Consider the following 21290-nt stretch of genomic DNA (forward strand, 5'->3'; position numbering starts at 1 on the left):
AAATTACTGACCGTTTAATTGAGTTCTATAGTTTCTTTGTTTAGTTTTTGATTGGAAGATCTATCCAGTGGTGATATATATTAAAATACATCATAGTGGTGTGGTGTATTAAAGCCACCCAGTATTATTGTGATGTGATCTCTCTGATTCTTATAGTTGAGAAGGTTTTGTTTGATATACATAGATGCCCCATTGTTTGGGGCACAGATATTTATGCTTGTCATGTCTTGTTGATGTATGAAATGTCCTTCTTTATCCTTTTTCACTAGCTTTGGTTTGAAGTCCACTTTATCTGATATGAGGATAGAAATCCCTGCTTGTTTATGTGGTCCATGTGAGTAGTACATTTTTTCCCAACCTTTCACCTTCAGTCTGTGGATGTATTTTCCTGTGAGATGAGTCTCTTGAAGGCAGCATATTGTTGGGTTTCTTTTTTTAATCCAATCTGTCAACCCTTTAATTGGCTTTTAATTGATGAGTTTAGGCCATTAATATTCAGGGTTATTATTGAAATATGATTTGGATTCCCAGTCAATTTGGTTTATTTTTGGTTTTTAACTTGGCTTGGTTTCTCCTTTGATCGGCCTTTCCTTTAGTGTAGTTCCTCCCTTTGCTGATTTTCATTGTTGTTTTTCATTTCTTCCTCGTGGAATATTTTGCTGACAATGCTCTGTAGTGCAGGCTTTCTCGCTTTAAATTCTTTTGTTTATCATGAAAGGTTTTCATTTTGTCATCAAATCTGAAGCTTATTTTTGCTAGATATAAGATTCTTGGGTGGCATTCCACTTTGTTCTAGAGCTTGATATATATTGTTCTAGGATCTCGTGGCTTTGAGGGTCTGGGTTGAAAAATCTACTGAGATCGGAATTGGTCTCCCCCATATGTAATTTCACCTCTCTCTTGTGGCCTTTAAGAGTCTATCCTTATTCTACATGATAGGCATTTTCATTATAATGTGCCTTGGTGTAGATCTGTTGTAATTTTGTACATCTGGAGTCCTATAAGTCTATTGTATTTGATTTTCCAACTCATTCTTCATGTTTGGGAAATTATCTGATATTATCTCATTGAAGAGATTGTGCGTTCCTTTGATTTGAATCTCTGTCCTTCCTCTATCCCAATTAATCTTAGATTTGGTCTTTTGATGCTATCCCATAATTCTTGGATGTTCTGTTGATGGTTTCTTAGCATCTTCACTGTGTGATCAACTTTATTTTCAAAATTATATATTCTGTCTTCATTATCTGATGTTCTATCTTCCAAGTGATCTAGTGTGTTGGTGATGCTTTCTATTGAGCTTTTTATTTGGTTTACCGTCTCCTTCATTTCAAGGATTTCTGATTGTTTTCTTTCCAGAATCATTCTCTCTTTCTTGAAGTAATCTTTTGCTACCTGCATTTGCTCCCTTATCTCTTTTCTGGTGTTATCAATTTTTTGCCTGTATTTTCTCTCTTATGTCATTCTTTAATTAGCAGATCATTTTAATTATGTACATTCTGAACTCCTTGTCTGATATTTCATCAACTGCACTGTCAATGGATTCTGTTGTAGTAGAATCTTGGTTTGTCTGAGCACTTTCTTCCCTTGTTTTTTCATGTTGTCAATGTGTCTTCCTTTCTTGCAGTGCAGATCTGAAGTATTACAGTTTCTACCCCATAATCTTGTAGTGGTAAGGTACAGGTAATCTGCATGGACACTACAAGATTATGGGGTGAACAGTCCATGGCTGGTGTTCACTGCAACTAAAGATGGTGGCAGCAATAGCATTGGTCACTCAAAAAAGCCATGTCCCAAGATGGATATAATCACTTTCAGAGATGAGTCTAAGCCTGGGCTCTAGGGTGGGTTGACAGGGGGTGGTCTTAGGCCTGGGTCTGAGCTCAAGCGTGGGTCCAAGCAATATATACTTTTTAAATAATATCTAAAGTATACAAGTAATTGTGTTTCAATAAACTCAACTGAATTAAAAGTTTTGTTCCTAATTATTGTTTTGAAAAAGTAAGTTGGGAGAATAATAAAATAAATTACTTATCCTTCTTTGTTCCTCAATAAATATTCCATAAGCTATTATATTCATTGACTTATGGATGAGTAAAACACTATTACTGCTGGGAGCAGTAGTGCACACCTGTAATCCCAGTAACTTGGGAGGTCAAGGCAGGAGTATCCAAGTTTGAGGTCAGGCTCAGTAACTTTGCAAGACCCTTAGTAACTACCCTGTCTCAACATAAAAATAAAAAAAGGACTAGTGATGGAGTTCAGTGGCAAAGGTTCTTTGGGTTCAATCCCCAGTACCAAAACAAACAAACAAACAAAACCACAAAACCAATCCACATACACACATACAAAAAAAATACAATTAATAATTTTTTCTCAACTGAATAAGGAGTATAAGATGAGCTAGAACACAGAATGAAGTACTCCAAACAGAACTCCAATAAAGTACTTCAAAAGAGAAAAACCACTATGAATATACTGGGGTCTTCTACTACTTTCCATATATGAGATCTCTGTGTAGAAAGTATCACTGGTCAGAGATGTGGGACACTTACCAATGGAATATCACGAGCTTTTTCTATACGAACTATTTTTACAGTTTCTCCTCCATACTGGCCAATGCTTTCATAAACTTTTTCATCTGTAATGGGTTCTAGCTGCATTTCCTGCTCAGCAACCTTATCATGGGCCAATAAAAGTGCCTGTTTCAAAGAAATCCACAGCATTTTAAGTATCAGCATGTTTTATTTCTATAAATAGATTTTTAACCTTATCATATATGTAGTATTCTGATCATTAAATCTTTAAAAGTGCTATATTTAGTTGTATGCGCAGAACCATTTCCAAAACTTCCAACTTAAGTATTGATGCAACCCTGTATCTGTTGGAACTACTGATCACTAAAGGTGTGTTAAGTGTACCACTGAATCCTCTGAAGTGGCTTATTAAAGTTCAAAATGCTTATCAAACTTCATACAAACAAAATCAATGTAAAGGCATAATTACTCTAGATAATTAAGATTCATGGAAAATAACCAAAATATGAACTTTTGTCCAATTCTGAAAGAAAAGGAAGTTGTTTACAAAATAATTTGATTAATTTTAAATATGAGAATATATAATCCAACAATAATAATCAATATGCAGAGGAGACTACAAACATCAAGACTGTCTAGACAATGTCTAAGGTTTCTTCCAATCCTAGAGAAGTTTGATTTTGCAAAAACTAAACAAAAAACCAGATAAATTTCAGAAAAAACATATAGATGATGGTTCTGTTTTCTACCTGAATATGTGGAGCACTAAGCAAAGCAGTTAATTCTTGTCCTTCCTTCTGATGAACTGGCCTCAAAATGGTTTGTACCTAAGAAACAAAAACAAAAACTAAGATGATTCTTCCTAGGTTACAGGAAATAACAATTGCACCTACGCAGTAAAATCAAAGTTTAAAAAAATAAAAACAACTTGTAAGAAAAAAAACACAAGGAAAAATTATGAGGAAAAATTAGAATATACTTTTTCACACAGTTTTAAATCTTATGGAAAAAAACAGCATTCCTTATTTTAAAATAAACACTAAATAAGATTTTGGTATTTATACCTATGAATGAAGTACTTCCATCTTGCAAGTTTCTCCTAACATACTACAAAATGCACTAATAATGATTACATAAGGGAAGAAAACTGTTTTAACTTTGCTATTTTATAGTTTTTTAATCCTATGTTTACATAACTGTATTTAAAATCAGAGATGACAGAGCAGACTAACAAGACAAATTTATATGCACATAATAGAGCAAATACTATAACACAATGAACTGCATTAAAAATTTTCCCCAAAGTAGGACAATCTTTGAACTCCTAGGATAAGTACCCATTCTTATGATGAACTGGGGGCGGGCAGACTTTCTATTGCCTCAGCTGTGGGAGGATGGTACTTACCATTTAAATTTTCTTCACAGACTCATGAGATAACCTCAATCTGTGTCTGCATTCATGCTCCTCCTTTCTTTTCTAATGCTACTTGGGTTTTCTTTCCTTCTTTTTAAAAATTCATCTAATTCAATAAACTTTTGTCTATTTTCTTATTCTTTTCAAAGAACTAGCTTTGGAAAGTTTTGAAATCTATTGTTCCTTCCACTTAAATAATTTACACCTTTTCCTTCCCCATGCTGGGGACTGAATAGAGGGCCTTGTGCTCTACCACTGAGTCACATACCCAGTCCCAAACAATTTTAATTCTCTTGTTTTATTTCTCTTTTCAGTTTCTAATCACTTGAGTAAGTTCAGTTCAACTATTTTCAATCTTTTCTTCCTAGCATAAATACTGAAAAGTATAATTTTTGTCTCTGTACACACATCACTTTTCCCCAAAGATTATATCATGTGCTTACTGTCAGACCTCTGATTTTCCCCCTTTTTCTATCTCCAAACAGAACTACCCACCAAAAAGAGCACTTTGCAATAATCAGGATTAACAAAACCAATTAGTGAAATTATATAGAAGTAAATCCATATATAGACTTTTTAATAAGAGTAATTCATGAGATAAAAAGAAACCCAGTAATTTCCTCCCTTTTATGGCTATTTTATATAATTCCCTATTCAAACCTAAGGGATGATAATCTGGGGATTAATTAATTTTCCCACAAGTATATCACAGCAATTATAAAGTAGAATCAAAACCAGTCTGTCCTTTGGTTTTGGTACCTAGAAAAATGTGTATCCAATAGTGCAGCTCTCTGTGTAAAAACAGGAATCGCACTGCAAATATTATCTTGTTAACTCCATTAAAATCTTATTATCTTCTTAACTCCATTAAAATCTTACTAATGGGGGCAGGGGCGTGGCCCAGTGGCACAGCACTTGTCTAGCACATGTGAGACACTCAGTTGAATCCTTAGCACCACATAACAAATAAAATAAAGGCATTCTGTCCACCTACAACTACAAAAAAAACAAAACAAAAAAAATCTTACTAATGGACAAAAGTCATGATCTAAAACTATGGATAACAAAAGGCTATTTTTAAAATAAGGTGTTCTTTAACCTTTATCAAATCTACATCAATTTAAAAGAAAGTCTACAGTCCCTGACCATACACTTTTTAATTGCTGGAGGAAGCAACTCTGAAGAAGAAAGACAACTTTGGATTTAAAATATACCAAGAGTATACAAAAGATACAACTCAACTCAATATAATTTTCTGTACGAGATATATTTTCCTAACTCTATTTTTAAGTCAGTTCTTAAACATCTCTGAGATATTCCCTTTTAAAGACATTTAAAACTCCTGTAAGTACTCATTCCCTTCCCCTATAAATCCAATTTAAATATTGAGTGTCAATGTACATCATCAGCTACTTCTCAAAGGTCTAAGGCATTAAGTCTGTTCTTATAACTCCTTTCCTTTAAAAATGCTCTAGGGCTGGGGTTGTGGCTAAGTGGTAGAATGCTTGCCTAGCAGTACCACATAAAAAATTAAAAATTTTTTTTTTTAAATGCTCTAAATGTTTATCTTAAAAAAATACTCTCGCTCAATGTTCTACTCTTTGGTAACTGTACTATTATTTCCTATTTTTTCTTCAGAGGCAAGTTTCTTTTTTACTTTAGAAATAATTTTAAATTACAGAAATGATATATATTAAATGTAAAAAATTAGAAAAAATATAATCAAAAAGAAAGATATAAAAGGAAAATCTTTTATTATACCTAGGGATAATCATCTCAGTATATATCCTACCTTTATTTTTATATTTCTTTTTTACCAAACTATTCACACCTTGACATATATATCTGACAAAGGATTATCCATATTAAGAACTCTTTTTTTTTTTTAAAGAGAGAGAGAGAGAGAATTTCAATATTTATTTTTCAGTTTTTGGCGGACACAACATCCTTGTTTGTATGTGGTGCTGCTGAGGATCGAACCCAGGCCGCATGCACGCCAGGCGAGCGCGCTACAGCTTGAGCCAAATCCCCAGCCCAAGAACTCTTGATTTTTACAATGAGAAAATGATCTCACCAGTCATTTCATGAAAGTCAGGGAAATGGGCAATAAACATATAGAAAATGCTCAGTATCAATAGTCATTATGGAAATGCAAATTAAAGCAAGATACCACCACAAAGCAGATAGAATAATAAAAAGGACCACACATTTGACAGAATGATAAACAGGAAACAACCCATATATGCATCCCTACAATAGGTAAGCAGCTAAACAAATTGTGGGATAGTCATATAATGGAATACTACTCAGCAAGAAGTTACAAACTACCGGAATTAAGGATTTAGCTCAGTGGTAGTGTCTGTGTAGCATGTGTGAGGCTCTGGGTCTGCAAGGGGGAAGGGGAGAAACAGTTACAAATTACTATTAAATATACAATATAGATGAATCTCAAAAACATTATGCTAAGCAAAAGAGGTCAGATACAAAAGACTATATACTGTCTTATCCCACATTATATGAAATGTCCACAGACTGCAAATTCATAAAATCAAAACATGATCTATGAATGGTAACAGGGCTTGGGAAACGGAAGAAGTGGTTATTGTCTACAAAGGGCCATAAGGGAGCTTTGTGGAATAATGGATGTTTCTACAACTTGATGTTATGGTAGATTTTACAGATATACATATGCCAAAACACATTGAAAAAACATAAAACAAAACAAAAAAAACACCCGTTTTTAAGTGTATGTGGACTATAGCTCAAGAAAGTTAGTTACCAAAAAAGCAAAAGCACCCATGATTATGAAAAAAAATCTGTCATCCCTTACCCCCATACCAAGGTCATTCAAGTATAACCTATATACCTTTCTGCCCAGACATTTAAAATCATCTTCAGATTACTTATATTATTTAGGGAATGAATGTATTCAGTTCAGATGCAATTTTTTAAAAAATGTTTTGTAGTTGTAGATGGACAGAATGCCTTTATTTTATTTGTTTATTTTTATGGTGCTGAGGATCGAACCCAGTGTCTCACACATGCCAGGCAAGCGCTCTGCCACTGAGCTACAGCCCCAGTCCCCAGATGCAATTTTTTTTTTAATGAGGTTGGCTGAATCTGAAGATGTGAAAGCAGCTGACATCCTCAGCTGTACTATTTCGTTATTCTTTATACTTATTTTTGCCAAAGAGATAATGCTATTCATACTTTTATAACAGTTTTTAAAAACTACTTGACTTAGTACTAATAAATTATTAAAACTTTATACTTTTCTATTGCCATTAAATATCAATTTCAATTCAAAAACAGAAATTTGACCATTCTAGTTCTTACTAGCTCTATCATTTGCAGGATCAAATCTAATCTCCTTAGCATTAAATATAAGGACTTTCATCATCTGATTCCTCTTTTCCAGCTCTGGCATTACTCATGTCTTAACCTTTTTGTTCCAGCATTAAACTGTTGGTTGTTCCCTACAAATGCTATACCGTCTCTCCACACTTAACTGTGATTGCACTAGATGGTTCAGCTACCTGAATTGCCTTATTCTATTTGCTTAGATACTATATTCTCATTTTATAAGACTGAACACATTTTATTTAAAATTGTGGAGAGACTGTATCCTCACTGGACTGCATGCATTTGAAAATAAAATGGTATTTTATTCAATTTTATATTTGATTATTGGCAGAATGTTTTGCAAAAACAGCACGAAAGCCAGGCATGGAGGCTTAAACTTGTAATCCCAGTGACACAGGAGGCTGAGGCAGGAGATAGCAAGTTCAAAGCCAGTCTCTACAATTTAGTGAGACACTGGTTCAAATTAAAAAACATAAAAAGGGCTGGGGATGTGGCTCAGTGGTTAGGTGCCCCTGGATTCAATCCCTGGTACCAAAAACAACAAAATAAATGGTACTCAAATGTTTGATGAATTCAGTGAAAGGAGGAGAGGGTAGGAAATCCTCTTTTAATGTCTCCTGTATCTTTATTCCCCACAAAAGGACAGTATGTCCTATTAATTTTCTGTTTAAATCTTTTTAATTCCATGTCCAAATGCTATTTGAAATCTTACATCTGGACAATAACAAATAGGCTCTCTATGCCTCCATTCTTGACCTCACATACCTTCTACAATGTTGTTAGAATAATACTTTAAACTGGGCACTGCGGCATATGCCTGTAATCCCAGTGACTCGGGAGGCTGAGGCATAAGAATCTTGAGTTCAAAGCCAGCCTTAGCAACTGCGAGGTGCTAAATTTTCCTTAGTAACACATAAAAATGGAGAAACACATACAAATCGAAATAAAAAATTACCTATTTATCTACCAATTCAGTGAAAGCCTTGTTAAAAATTTATATGATTATAATATCTTAATGGAATATAAATGTGCATATGTATATACTATACCTATATTTTAGCAGTCAATATGTTGAATACCATTTTATAAATTTTTTTATTATTGTTCTTCTAAGTAACTAATATGACTCATTCAAATTGGGACAAATTTAAACTTTACCTGTCCCTTTACTTTATATTTCACCACTTCTTCTGGTATTATTGCAGTGGCTACTATTTACAGAAAAATGATGAATCCTAGTGGTGAGTCTGGGTATCTTTAATCTTAATGCAGTCTTAAAAGGTAATGCATTGGTTGTTTCACCATTCAATAAGATGTTATTGGTTTCCAACATCAATCTTTGTCAAGTTAACTAACAAAATATGTCTGATCTAAGAATTTTTAATCACAAGGAAAAAGTATTTAATTTTTTTCAGATGTCTTTCTTCCATCAAATTGATTTCTCCTTTCAACTAGTTATTACTTAAAATTTTTACCAAAGTAGATCAATCATAAGATACTTTTAAATTTATTAATATAACTTACTTGGCCCTCAGGACCTAGATTCCATCTTTTAAGATCATATCCTACCCTTTACTCATTGTTCAAGAAACATGTCAGGCTTTCTCAATCACTATCACCTTTGTGCCCTTTGATAATAGAATGCCTTTTCTTAGGCTTCCTGCTAATTTCTCAATCAACCTTCAAGACTCAGCAAATTAAATCACCTTCTATGCTTCTTCCTCATTTCTATCACTCCCCTCATCTCCACCACACAAAGAATTTGGCACATCTCATTGTGCTATTGGCTTGTATTATATTCTAAGATGTTTTTGGATAAGCAAAAGTTCACTTAATGAAGTCCAAGTTCTCAATCTTTTCTTTATAAAAGCACTATAATAACCAAAAATTATGTTTTGTGTTTATTAATAAATACCCTAGATGATCAAAGATTTAATTTATATCTTAATATGTGAAGTTTTCTTAGACTTCATTATTATATAATAATGTTTAACTGATATTTTAAGTGTATAAAAACAAAGAACACTTCCTAATGTCTCACTAAAGTCCTTGAGTTTTTCACTTAAATTTCCACTTTAAAATGATAAAACTGGCTGGGAGAGGTAGTTCACGCCTATAATCCCAGTAGCTCAGGAGGCTGAGAGAGGAGGATTGAAAGTTCAAAGCCAGCCTCAGCAAAAATTGAGGACCTAAGCAACTCAATGAGACCCTGTCTCTAAATAAAATACAAAATAGGGTTGGGGATATGACTCAGTGACCAAGTGCTCCTGAGTTCAATCATGGTACCCCCCACCGCCAGGCAAAAAAAAGATACAACTGTCTCAGTGGCTTGGGAGGCTAAGACAGGAGAATCGCAAGTTCAAAGCCAGCCCCAGCAATGGCAAGGTGCTAAGTAACTCAGTGAGACCCCGTCTCTAAATAAAACACAAAATAGGGCTGGGGATGTGGTTCAGTGGCTGAGTGCCCCAGAGTTCAATCCCCAGTACTGTCCCCCTCCAAAATAAGACACAACTGAAGCATGAGGTAATTTCTTCTTTTAAATTCCAGATTGTTGGAATTATGAATGCTAAAATGTAATCTATGGGCATATGAACAGCCTAATAATTCTTATTTTGTGACTACAAAATCTCACCTTTAATATCCAGAAATACAAAATGGGACAGAGGTGAGGGGGGATAAGCTGATAGCTAAGATTTTTTTCCCAGTAAAATAAACGCAATGGGTTGATTTAACCTTTAGAACTTTGTTATCAGATTTAATAGTCCTCTTTGATGAGGACTATAAGTATGTGCTTTTCTGCAATTGTAATTGCATTAAATATAATGGTCTGAAAGTTAGGGCTATTTCACACCCATGCACTGTACCAACTCCAGGGGAAACCATTCACATTTTAGCACAACCATGTATTGTGGCCCTGACTAGGTTAGCCATTTGCACTCATTTTAAGACTACACTCAGTTCAAGGTCACTCCACCAACACCAATATAACACAAAATTATCAAGTATTTCCCTTGGTGTGAGTTAACTTTTCTCAATTGGAGCAGTTCTGAACTCTTTCTTTTCTCATTCTCTTCTCCAACCACTGTTTTATTCAGCAAAAACAAAGGCTAGCTAGATAAAACATTCCTCACTTAACTGGAGGGAAGAGAATGATGATAATGATTTATTCAGGATTTCTCTCAACCCCACACATTGATTTTTACAATTACACTATATTTGTGAATAGTAATAAGATCAAAGTAATGCTAGTTATTTTTCAGTTTCTGTAAAGAAAAAGTAATTTTCAGACAAACTTTTTAAACTATCATAAGTAAATATAGGGGCTGGGGATGTGGCTCAAGCGGTAGCGTGCTCGCCTGGCATGCATGCTGCCCGGGTTCGATCCTCAGCACCACATACAAACAAAGATGTTGTGTCTGCCGAAAACTAAAAAATAAATATTAAAAAATTCTCTCTCTCTCTCTCTCTCTCTCTCTCTCTCTCTCTCTCTCTATATATATATATATATATATATATTTACTTATTTTATATATATATATATAAATATATATATAATAAGTAAATATAATTTTAAAAATAAATAATCTTGCAGACAAGTGGTTATTTTAAAAATAAAACTAATGATGATTCTTTGTGTGTGAGTGTGTGTGTGTGTGTGTGATGCTGGGGATTAAACCCAGGGCTTCAAGCATGCCGGTGCTCTCCCACTTAGCTATATCTCACCCAATAGTTCTTTTAATAAAACATTTTGCATAATTAATTTCAATAATGAAAGATGAGCTCAATAGGATTTAAGTAGTTCTTTTCTTTAAAACTCTGGTGGATGAAAAGTTTCCTCTCTAGGAACAGATCCCTAGACCATTTTCTCCTAGTTCTGTGTAACACTAGACTTCTCTTCGCAGCTCTTGAATGTTAGGTCTCAGCCATCTTAGACACCTCAATGAGGAAAATACCTCTCCCTTTGGAACCACTCTATGCTAATCTGAAAGTTATCTCCTAACCTAATGTTCCAGTCTGTAGCTCTGAAAGTCTTACCCTTCCTGCAGTCCATTTTCTATCTTGTGTTTGGATTCAATGAAACACATTTACTTGAAAGGCTTTTAGAATTATTATTTAAAAAAAAAATTTTTTTTAGTTGTAGATGGACACAATACCTTTATTTTATTTATTTTAATATGGTGCTGAGGATCAAACCCAGTACCTCACACAAGCTAGGCAAGCACCCTACCACTGAGCCACAACCCTAACCCCTATTATTATTTTTTTAAAATACATTTTAGTTGTAGATAGACAGAATATCTTTATTTTATTGATTTATTTTTATGTGGTGCTGAGGATTGAATCCAGTACTCAAGTGTGCAAGACAAGCACTCTATCGCTAAGCCACAACCCCAGCCCCTAGAATTATTATTTTTATATTATCAAAATAACTTAAAACCCAAGAAGAACGACATAACATCCACTCCCCTGCAACTAGAGATGGTTTATTTATATCTTTTTTAAGCCTTTGATTTGAGAGATATTTGCTGACAGATTAAACATTAGCAACTAGTATCAGAACCTAGAATTTGTCGGCTGGGGTTGTAACTCAGTGGTAGAGCACTTGCCTAGCATGTATGAGGCACTGGGTTTAATTCTCAGCACCACATATAAATAAGTTTTAAAAAAAAAAGTCCATCAACAACTAAAAAAGAATTTAAAAAAAAAAACTAGAATTTAAAGTCAGCATGTTAACAGAAGAAAATTTTACAGTATATTAGAATTCAGTAATTTGGAACATCCACACAGTTTTTTATAGAAAAAACTTCAAAATACCTACAATTAATAAATCTTAAAGAGTTACACATTTATGACCCATGGTTATCTCACTTACAATTTTATTGTATCAGTATTCCTTTTTCTGAGTTTATAATGTTCAATTCTTAAAATTAATAAACCACACTAAAAACATTAAAGACTTGACGTATAGTAATTGAAATAATTTTTACTACTAGTACTACAATTTTATACACAAAATTAACTTTCTACACAAAACTCTGACTCTGAACTAAATATACATTTTTTTCAGGATAAAATACATATAACCAACTTTTCCTATCACAAAAATTGTTAAAATTTAATTAATTTAAATAAGCTTGATAGGTACATCAGTTACTTTACAATAATATTGACTTACTATCATTATTACCTTACTGATGTCAACAAGAAGTTCAAAATACATACCTCTTGTGCAAGATCTTGTGCGCTGGAACTAAGAGGAAATGGAGGACTGGCCTTGTTCATGTGTACAGTGACAGCATTGTGTATCTTAAATGCATTCTGAAAATCTTTATTTTGTACAAGTTGCAAGAGCAGTGAAATATCCTCCTGGCTCTGAGAATCTACTAAAGTATGTTGGATATGTTTAAGTGAAGAAAACAAGTCTTCCACTTCTAGTAAAAGAAAGAAAAAGTATCAAAAGATTAATTGTTTTGGTCTTAATTCAACATGTATTTTAAGAAAAAAATTTCTTAAATCAATTTACATTTTCAGGGAAAAAAACAAAACCTGTAAATATTTTGGAGTGTTACAATCCATGTTCTTTTATTGATTTTTAAGTAAAACTATAAACACTGTGCAAGAGGATAATTTGCATCTTTGAAAGTTTTTTAATTACAAACTAATTTATACTCCTTATAAAAAAAATGAGGGGAGGAAAACAAATTAATAAAGTTAAAACCATCAACAGTCCCATCTCCTAGAAGCAATTTTACTTAACAGTATATTTTCCTATTTTATTTAACAGTATGTTGTAATTGTTTTTTCATATCACTAAGTAGTCTTTTGAAACATATATAATGGCTCCATGATATTTTACTTGGTTAAACCGTACTTTATAATGACCATTACACAAAAGTTGAACATTTAGGTTGCTTCCATTTTTTGCTATTGTAAGTAATAATAAATATTTTAGTACATAATAATCAGTGCTAAATATAAATCTGAGACATATTTTATTAAAATAGTTCCTAGAAACAGAACTTAAGAGTCTGGCATTTTAAAGTTCGAATAGACTTCTAGGGAGTTTTTGCTAATTTAAATCCCATTAGCAATATTTTTTAATCAGTAGTCATCATTTTCAAAAACTTTGATTTCTGTGATTAATAGGGAAGCTGAAGTTTATTCATGTTTACCAGGAACTTCTGTTGTCCCTAAAACTCTAATGAATATGTGTATTTCTTAAAATTGTACTTGGAAGTTCTGGGCATCTGTTTTGTATCATAGGTCTACTAAATGAATATATAACCATACATTTTTCTAGGAAATGGTTATTCCAAAATGGTTAAGAACCATTGGTAATCTCTTCCCTACTCCCCCAAAAGGTCTATATGTAAGAGCATTAAAATAAAAAGTCATTACATTAAAAGTCATCATTTTAAAATTTTTTCTTGGCTTTTAAAATTAGTTAATCATTTTTTCAGTATACCTCCTGTTCCCTTTTCCCCACTCTTCTATAAAGAAAAGTCCTACTGAGGTACTGACTGAAATAAAACCTATAAATGAACCTGGGAAAAAGTTATAGTGGATACTGGTTCATATATACAGTCATATGGAAAAAAGAAACTTCCCATTTAAGTCTTTTTGTTGTTTTTTCCTATAAAACCTAATTTATTGATTGAAACATTTAATGAACTAGTGGAACATATCAAGTTACCAAACACTCAAGTGTTTTCAAATTAGCATTAATATGGGCTGGGGATGTGGCTCAAGCGGTAGCGCGCTCGCCTGGTATGCGTGCGGCCCGGGTTCGATCCTCAGCACCACATACAAACAAAGATGTTGTGTCTGCTGAGAACTAAAAAAATAAATATTAAAAAATTCTCTCTCTCTCTCTCTCTCCCCCCCACTCTCTCTTAAAAAAATAAATAAATAAAGATTTTTTAAAAAAATTAGCATTAATACAAGGAAATATGAACAATACCAAATGTAGCTAAAACAAATAAATCACTTAAGAGCAAATCTGAAATACCAAATGACACATGCCCTGTGATAAAATGAATATGTACTGACAAATAAGTTTAGCAACTTAAAGGTCATTAAAAGTGATATGGCTTCTGTCCTATAAGATAACATACAAAGTAATAAATACCTATGGCATTAGCCCTAATGCTGATTATCATAAATGAAATGAGTTCATTTTCTTTACTCAGTTCTTCATTACTATATTCTGACAAGATTTTTTCCTTTGATATTAAGAATGATGTCATAATGAATAATAAAATCAGTAACATTAATGCAGGGATTCTTATTTTGGTACACATTCTCATTCATATTTTAATTTCATGTAAAAATTCTTAATTTCAAAGGTCAGAATATTTAGTTGTAGATGGAAACAACTTTGTTCCTAAGGGGTACATCTTAAAAAGTACTTTATAAACTGGACAGAGTGGCTCAAGCCTGTAATCCCAGCAGCTCAGGAGGCTGAGGCAGGAGGATCACAAGTTTAAAGCCAGCCTTACCAACCAACTTAGCAAGGTTCTAAGAAACATAGCAAGACCCTATATCAAAATAAAAAGGGCTGAAGAGTGGCTCAGTGGTTAAGTGCCCAGGGGTTCAATTCCAATTAGCAAAAAAAAAAAAAGTATTTCATAAATACATATTATTCCAAAATGATTTTCCACTCATTCAGAGAAATGTTACCTTCTCTGATGGCTATATTTATAACTTAAAATAAAAATTCACCTAAGTTCTTCAATGTTCTGTGCAATTTCAGAGGGAATTTAAAAAATCTAATCAGATCCTACACTAAATCAGTACTGTCAAATATGTACACTCTTCTGTAATTAAGATGAAGACAGGGCTGTGGCTGTGGCTCAGTGGCAGAGCGCTTGCCTAGCATGCATGGGGCACTGGGTTCGATCCTCAGTACCACATAAAAATAAACAAATAAAACAAAGGCATTCTGTTCAACTGCAACTACAAAAAAAAATTTTTTTAAAAAGATGAAGACAGGAGATTAGGCGTGTAGCTCAGTGGTAGAACACTTGTCTAGAATGCCTGAGGTCCTGAGTTCATTTTCTAGCACCATAAAAAAGATAAAGACATACCACAGAAGAGAGGACAGAATACCAATAGAAGAGATTCCCTTCCATAACTCCATTTACAGACAACAGATATAAGGAGAAAGAACCATATACAGAGAAAAACATGCATGGAAAATCACACAGTTACCATGAAAGACTGACATAAGTACTAATTCAGGGAATGGACAAAGAAGGGAGTACTGAGACAGAGAAGAACCCAGAGCAGGGCAGAATAGGGATATATGGTAGAGGAGAAGCAGAGGCAGGCATAGCAAATCTGCCTTTGATAATAAGTTCTAGTCTATAGCAATTTTCCTACAAGGAAGTTCTTTATATATAGTTTAAATTCCTTGCCCTGAAGTTTGATCTATTTCTCCTTACTTGATTTTCAGTAGAAATTATTCTAAGTTTCATCATGGTCTCTAACATTTCATATAATACTTAAATTCTGATTATTTATGTTAAAAGAAAGGCTAAATGATCTTAAAGGGAAAAAATCATTTTCATTTGCTTTAGAGTACAATCAATCAGATAAATAGAAACATACATAGTGGTCCACAAATCCATCCCTTTAATTCTCCAGTCTTAGCCCTCTCCTGAGAATCTAAAATGTAAAAGAATGAAGATTCTAAAATAGGCAACAAAAAGCAATCACCAGGGTTGAGATTGTGGCTCAGTGGTAGAACCCTTGCCTAGCATGTGTGAAATGCTGGGTTTAATTCTCAGCACTGCATGTAAATACGTGAATAAAATAAAGGTTCACCAACATCTAAAAAATAATTTTTTTTAAAAAAGCAATCACCAAGAGTTACTCTATATGAAATCCTATCTTCAAATACATAAGACTCTGGGCAGCAAGATGGGAGAATTTTTTAATTATATAAACACTAAACTTACCTAAGGAAGCTAAGGCATCTCCATCTCTGGAGATGTTTCAAAGCAGATAAATACAAATATAAACAGTAGTACACTCTGAATTAACTTTATTTTTACTTTTTACTCCCACTTACCCCACAAGAAAACAGTTTCTGGTGATCTATTTCAGTATTAAGATTTCTTTGTTTAAATATCAGGTAGTCTTTTTTTTTGGGGGGGGGGTGGCAATGTTGAGATTGAATCTAGGGTCTTGAACATGCTAAGCAGATTTCTCTACAACTGATGTGATGTCCCCATCCATTTTTCTTCTTTAAATTTAAGAACATAAAAATCCCCGAACTTTGGTTTTCAGTGGCCTAGGGCAACATAAATTTTTATAAAATAATCAGAAGCTTAGGAAAGATCCTGAACAGTAATTACTCATTAATAACTTGTTAACAAATTAAAAACAAATACTAGATAGGCTTAGTATTTAGTATTTAGCTCAGTGATAGAGCACTGGCTTAGTATGCACAAAGCCCTGTGTTTGAGCCCCAGCACTAAAAGAAATAATAAAATAAAATCCACCCCCCCACAATACTAAAGTCCAGGGGGCCCCACAATGTTAGAGGAGTATATACTCAAGGATACTTGAGAGATAACAGAGCAACAATCTTATTCCTAAATGTAGAAAAACAATGGAAAACTGTCTTGAAATGACCTCTATTCAACTAAGTACAAAAACCTCATAGTTGTTTCCTGGACAGAACTGAAACCCACCTGGAAAGGAAAACGTCCTAAATCTACAGTCAGAATGCCTAAATCATAGCAAATGATCACTCTTTAATTGTATTATATGTTACTGGATAACCCACCTCAAGTCTCTGGAACTTTCTATAAGATGAAGGGGTTTGAAGCAAGCATGGTGAGACACACCTGTAATCCCAGTAACTCAGGAGACTAGGGCAGGAGGATCTCAAGTTCAAGGCCAACCTCAGCAATTTAGCAAGATCCTCAGTAACTTAGCAAAACCTGTCTCAAAGTATAAAAAAAAAGGGCTGGGACATAGCTCAGTGGTAAAGTGACCCTAGGTTCAATCACCAATACCAAAAATAAAAATAAAAATTAGAAAAAAGACTGAAGGGGGTTGACTAGAATAGAATTTCTCAAGCATATGTTGGTAACTGCATTAAAATATACATAATTTATTTCAACCCAGTATATACACTTGATTTTTAAGTTAAAGGCTAATGTATACTTATGCAATATACTTCCTATTTTCTATTTATTCTAGTTTATTAAAAATGACTGGGTGGTAAGATGACAAATATTAAAAGACACTAAGAAGTGGTGATAAACATGTACAGAAACTGGAACCTCCATACATTGCTGGTACAAATATCAAATAGTATAGCCACTGTGGATGAGTATGGCAGTTCTTCAATAAGTGAAAAACAGAACTACTATGTGACCCAGCAATTGCACTCCTGCATATATATCCGAAAGAACAGAAAATGGTTGTTCAAACAAAAACTTGTAAATAAGTATTTCTAACAATACTATTTACAATAACAAAAACAAGAAAACAACCCAGATATTCATCAAAAATTGAAGAGACAAACATAATATGGTACATCTGTACAATGGGATATTACTCAGCCATAAAAATGGGAAAAAAAGGAATGAAGTACTGATGCATGCTGGATAAACCCTGAAAACCATAATGCTAAGTGAAAAGAGGCCAGTCACTAAACGATACATATTGTTTAATTCCATTCATATGAAATATCCAGGATATCCAAGGAGACAAAGTATATTAGTGATTATTAGGGGAGGGAGAAAAGGAGAATAAAGAGAATGGGTACAGGATTTCTTTTAGGGTGATGAAAATATTTTATAATTATACAGCAGTGATGCTTGTATAACCTTCCAAATATTCTAAAAACTAATGAACTGTATAGTTTTAATGTAAATTTTATGATATGCACATGATATCTTAATAAAGCTATTATTTAAAAAACTTAACAAAAAATTACTAGTTAAGGCTAATAAATTAATTTCATTAGATGATCTCTCTGGTAGCTTCTGGTTCTTACAAAACTTAAATTTTAAGGCTAGAGATGTAGCTCAGCATTTCTGAGGCCATAGATTCATCCCCAACAACACTAAATACATACAAACATACATACATTTTCTTCAAACCTACACTGTGTCACTTACTTAGATATAGCTTTTTCATTTGATCCTAAGAAAGTCCTGAAACTGAGGCTCAGAAAAATTTACATGACCAAGATCAACAGCAATTAAGGGACTGATTAAAAAGTACTCAATTCTGACTCTGACTTCCCTACAATGTCTAATAAACAACTGTGTCAAGTGTTTTTAACATGCCATCAAATAATGAAACAAATTTTTGCAAGAAAAAAAGTTAAAAAGTTAAAAAACTATTACTACTTAATGAAGTAGAATGAAGTTTTTTTTTATATATATATATTTATTTTTTAGGTGTAATGCATGCATGAGGCACTGGGTTCGATCCACAGCACCACATAAAAATGAACAAATAAAATAAAGGTATTGTGTCTATCTACAACTAAAAAGATATTTAAAATGGAAAAAGAAGATAATATTAACAAAATACTTAGGGAGGAAGGGAAGGAGGAAAGGAAAGAGAGGGAGGAAGAAAGAAAGGAGTGATGGAAAATAAATGCTAGTAAGAGGTAATTAGGACCGAGGTATTTTCATCACTATAAAAAAAAATCCCTTACGAAAAAAAAAACATTAAAATTCCTTAATATACTGCTGGAGCAAATAACTCTGTGGTATAGCACTTGTCTAGTGTGTACAAGGCCCTGGGTTAAAGCCCCAGTACTAGCCCCCAAAAAAATCCTTCATAGATATCTGGGTTTGGTGAGTTCACATCCGTAATCTCAGCTTCTCCAGCAGCTGAGGCAGAAGAATCACAAGTTCTAGGCCAGCTTGGGCAATTTCTTAAGACCTTGTCTCAAAATAACAAAAAAGGTCAGGGATCTGTAGCTCTGTGGTAAAGTGCCCCTGGGTTTAATCCACAGTACCACAAAAAGAAAAGAAAGAGGGACTAGGGTTGTGGCTCAGTGGTAGAGTGCTCACCTAGCATGCATGAGGCACTGGGTTTGATCCTCAGCACCACATAAATGTAAAATAAAGATATTGTGTCCATCCAAAAAAACTAAAACATAAATATTAAAAACAAAGAAAATATTTTTCACAATTGAATTAATATATAATCTTTTAATTTACACTGTAATTATGACATCTTTTTTTATATAACACTATTGGTCAACTCTTTTTTTTAAATAATTTTTAGTTGTAGATGGACACAATGCCTTTATTTTATTTATTTACTTTTATGTGCTGCTAAGGATCGAACCCAGTGCCTCATGCATGCTAGGCAAATGCTCTACCACCGAACTACAGCCCCAGCCCTAATTATGACATCTTGAAGGCATTTAACTAATTTCACTATTACTCAACATATTATCTATAAATTCTTAAAACACAGAGAAAAATGCACATTTGAAACGTGAATACATTTCTAACAACAACAAAGAGTCAAATGATGTGACAGTAGAAACTGTTTCAGACTTGGAATAAAGAGACCTAGTGAGACAAATGTAGTATATACATGGTAGCTATCAGCAAATCAGAAAAATACTTTACTATGGGTAGCCACCACTCTGGCCTGGTGAGTAAAGTGCAAGCTCCACAGGCAGTTTCCATTCAAATTCTCCACTTTGTACAGTATGTATCAACTCCAGATCTGGTAAATTAATTCTTAGTTCTACCACTTATAAGCTTTGTGACTTAAGCAAGTGATTTAACTGGAGTTCAATTTCTTTATCTCTCAAATGGAGATTACAGAATCCTTGGTTCACAGGATTATCCTGAATTACATGGAATGTGCTTATTAGAGCACCTCATATAGGGCTCAGTAGACATTTAAATGGGTGGAAAAATGATAACAATAACAACAAAAACTCTCCTTCCATAAAAAAGTGAAAGCATCTCTTTCTTTCACATCTAAAAAAAGTAAACCACTAATAAGTAAAATATTTCATTTGACTTAGCCTAGTTTTAAAGGGAGCAAGAATTAATGTTTAAAGGCAGCATTTTTCAAACTGACTTCTATCAACTTCTAACACTAGTTCAAGTGAGAACATCAGCATATGCAGGAAATATGGCAGTAAATTCAATGAGCAGTTTGGGAATGTATGTTTGATATCTATTATCAATCTCACTAGATTCATAATGCCTATTAACATTATAAACACTCAAAGAAGTCCTAAAGTGAGAAGCTATTTAACCCGGTTTTCTTAAGAATCTGAGTTAGTTTGTCACAGAATTTACATATAAATAAATCCCACAAAACTAGTTTTATTTTTTCATACTATGAAATTTGGAGATAGTATAAGGAATTGGAGCCATATTCCATGTTTCAAACTTGGAATAAAGAGACCTAGTGAGACAAATATAGTATATATATGGTACCTAACAGCAAATCAGAAAAACACTTTACTCTGGGTAGTCACCACTCTGGCCTGGTGTATGATGCTAAATGAACAGCACTTGTTTATCTTATTGAGTCATTAAAGAAATAAATATAATTTAAGCTGCAGTTATTTGTTTTACTACTCTTTTATGAAGTTTAATGAAATTTGAAAATTGCTCTTAATATTCTGATATAAAATTTTGTGAGTATGATATAGAATATGAGTTTCCAAACTTTAAATGTTAGGCCATGTATGTAATTTTTTATACTAAAAAACATGTTGTAGCTAGGCACATTGGTGCACACCTGTAATCTCAGCAACTCAGGAGACTGAGGCAGGACAATCTCAAGTTCAAGGCCAGACTCAGCAACTTAGTGAGACCCAGTTTCAAATTACAAATAAAAAAGAGATGGGGATATATGTAGCTCCATGGTAGAGCACTCCTTGGTTAAATCCCTAGTACCACACACACACTAAAAAAACTACACAAACACGTTGCAGCAATTGAACATTTAAGCTACATGTTTCCACT

General features: G+C 33.4%; 1 protein-coding gene across 3 annotated transcripts in view; it reads right to left on the reverse strand.

Moving 5' to 3' along the window:
- Pals1 (protein associated with LIN7 1, MAGUK p55 family member) overlaps window positions 1-21290 on the reverse strand; it is a 91457-nt gene that overhangs the window by 35291 nt on the left and 34876 nt on the right. For all 3 annotated transcript variants that reach the window (XM_071607950.1, XM_027929499.3, XM_071607951.1), the window contains 3 exons: window positions 12535-12743; window positions 3284-3361; window positions 2553-2699 (listed from right to left, as the gene is read on the reverse strand). In XM_071607950.1, coding sequence (XP_071464051.1) covers window positions 2553-2699; window positions 3284-3361; window positions 12535-12743 — 434 coding nt within the window. The remainder of the gene's footprint in view (window positions 1-2552; window positions 2700-3283; window positions 3362-12534; window positions 12744-21290) is intronic.

This window comes from Marmota flaviventris, chromosome 2, assembly GCF_047511675.1.
Source record: "Marmota flaviventris isolate mMarFla1 chromosome 2, mMarFla1.hap1, whole genome shotgun sequence".
Taxonomy (NCBI): domain Eukaryota; kingdom Metazoa; phylum Chordata; class Mammalia; order Rodentia; family Sciuridae; genus Marmota; species Marmota flaviventris.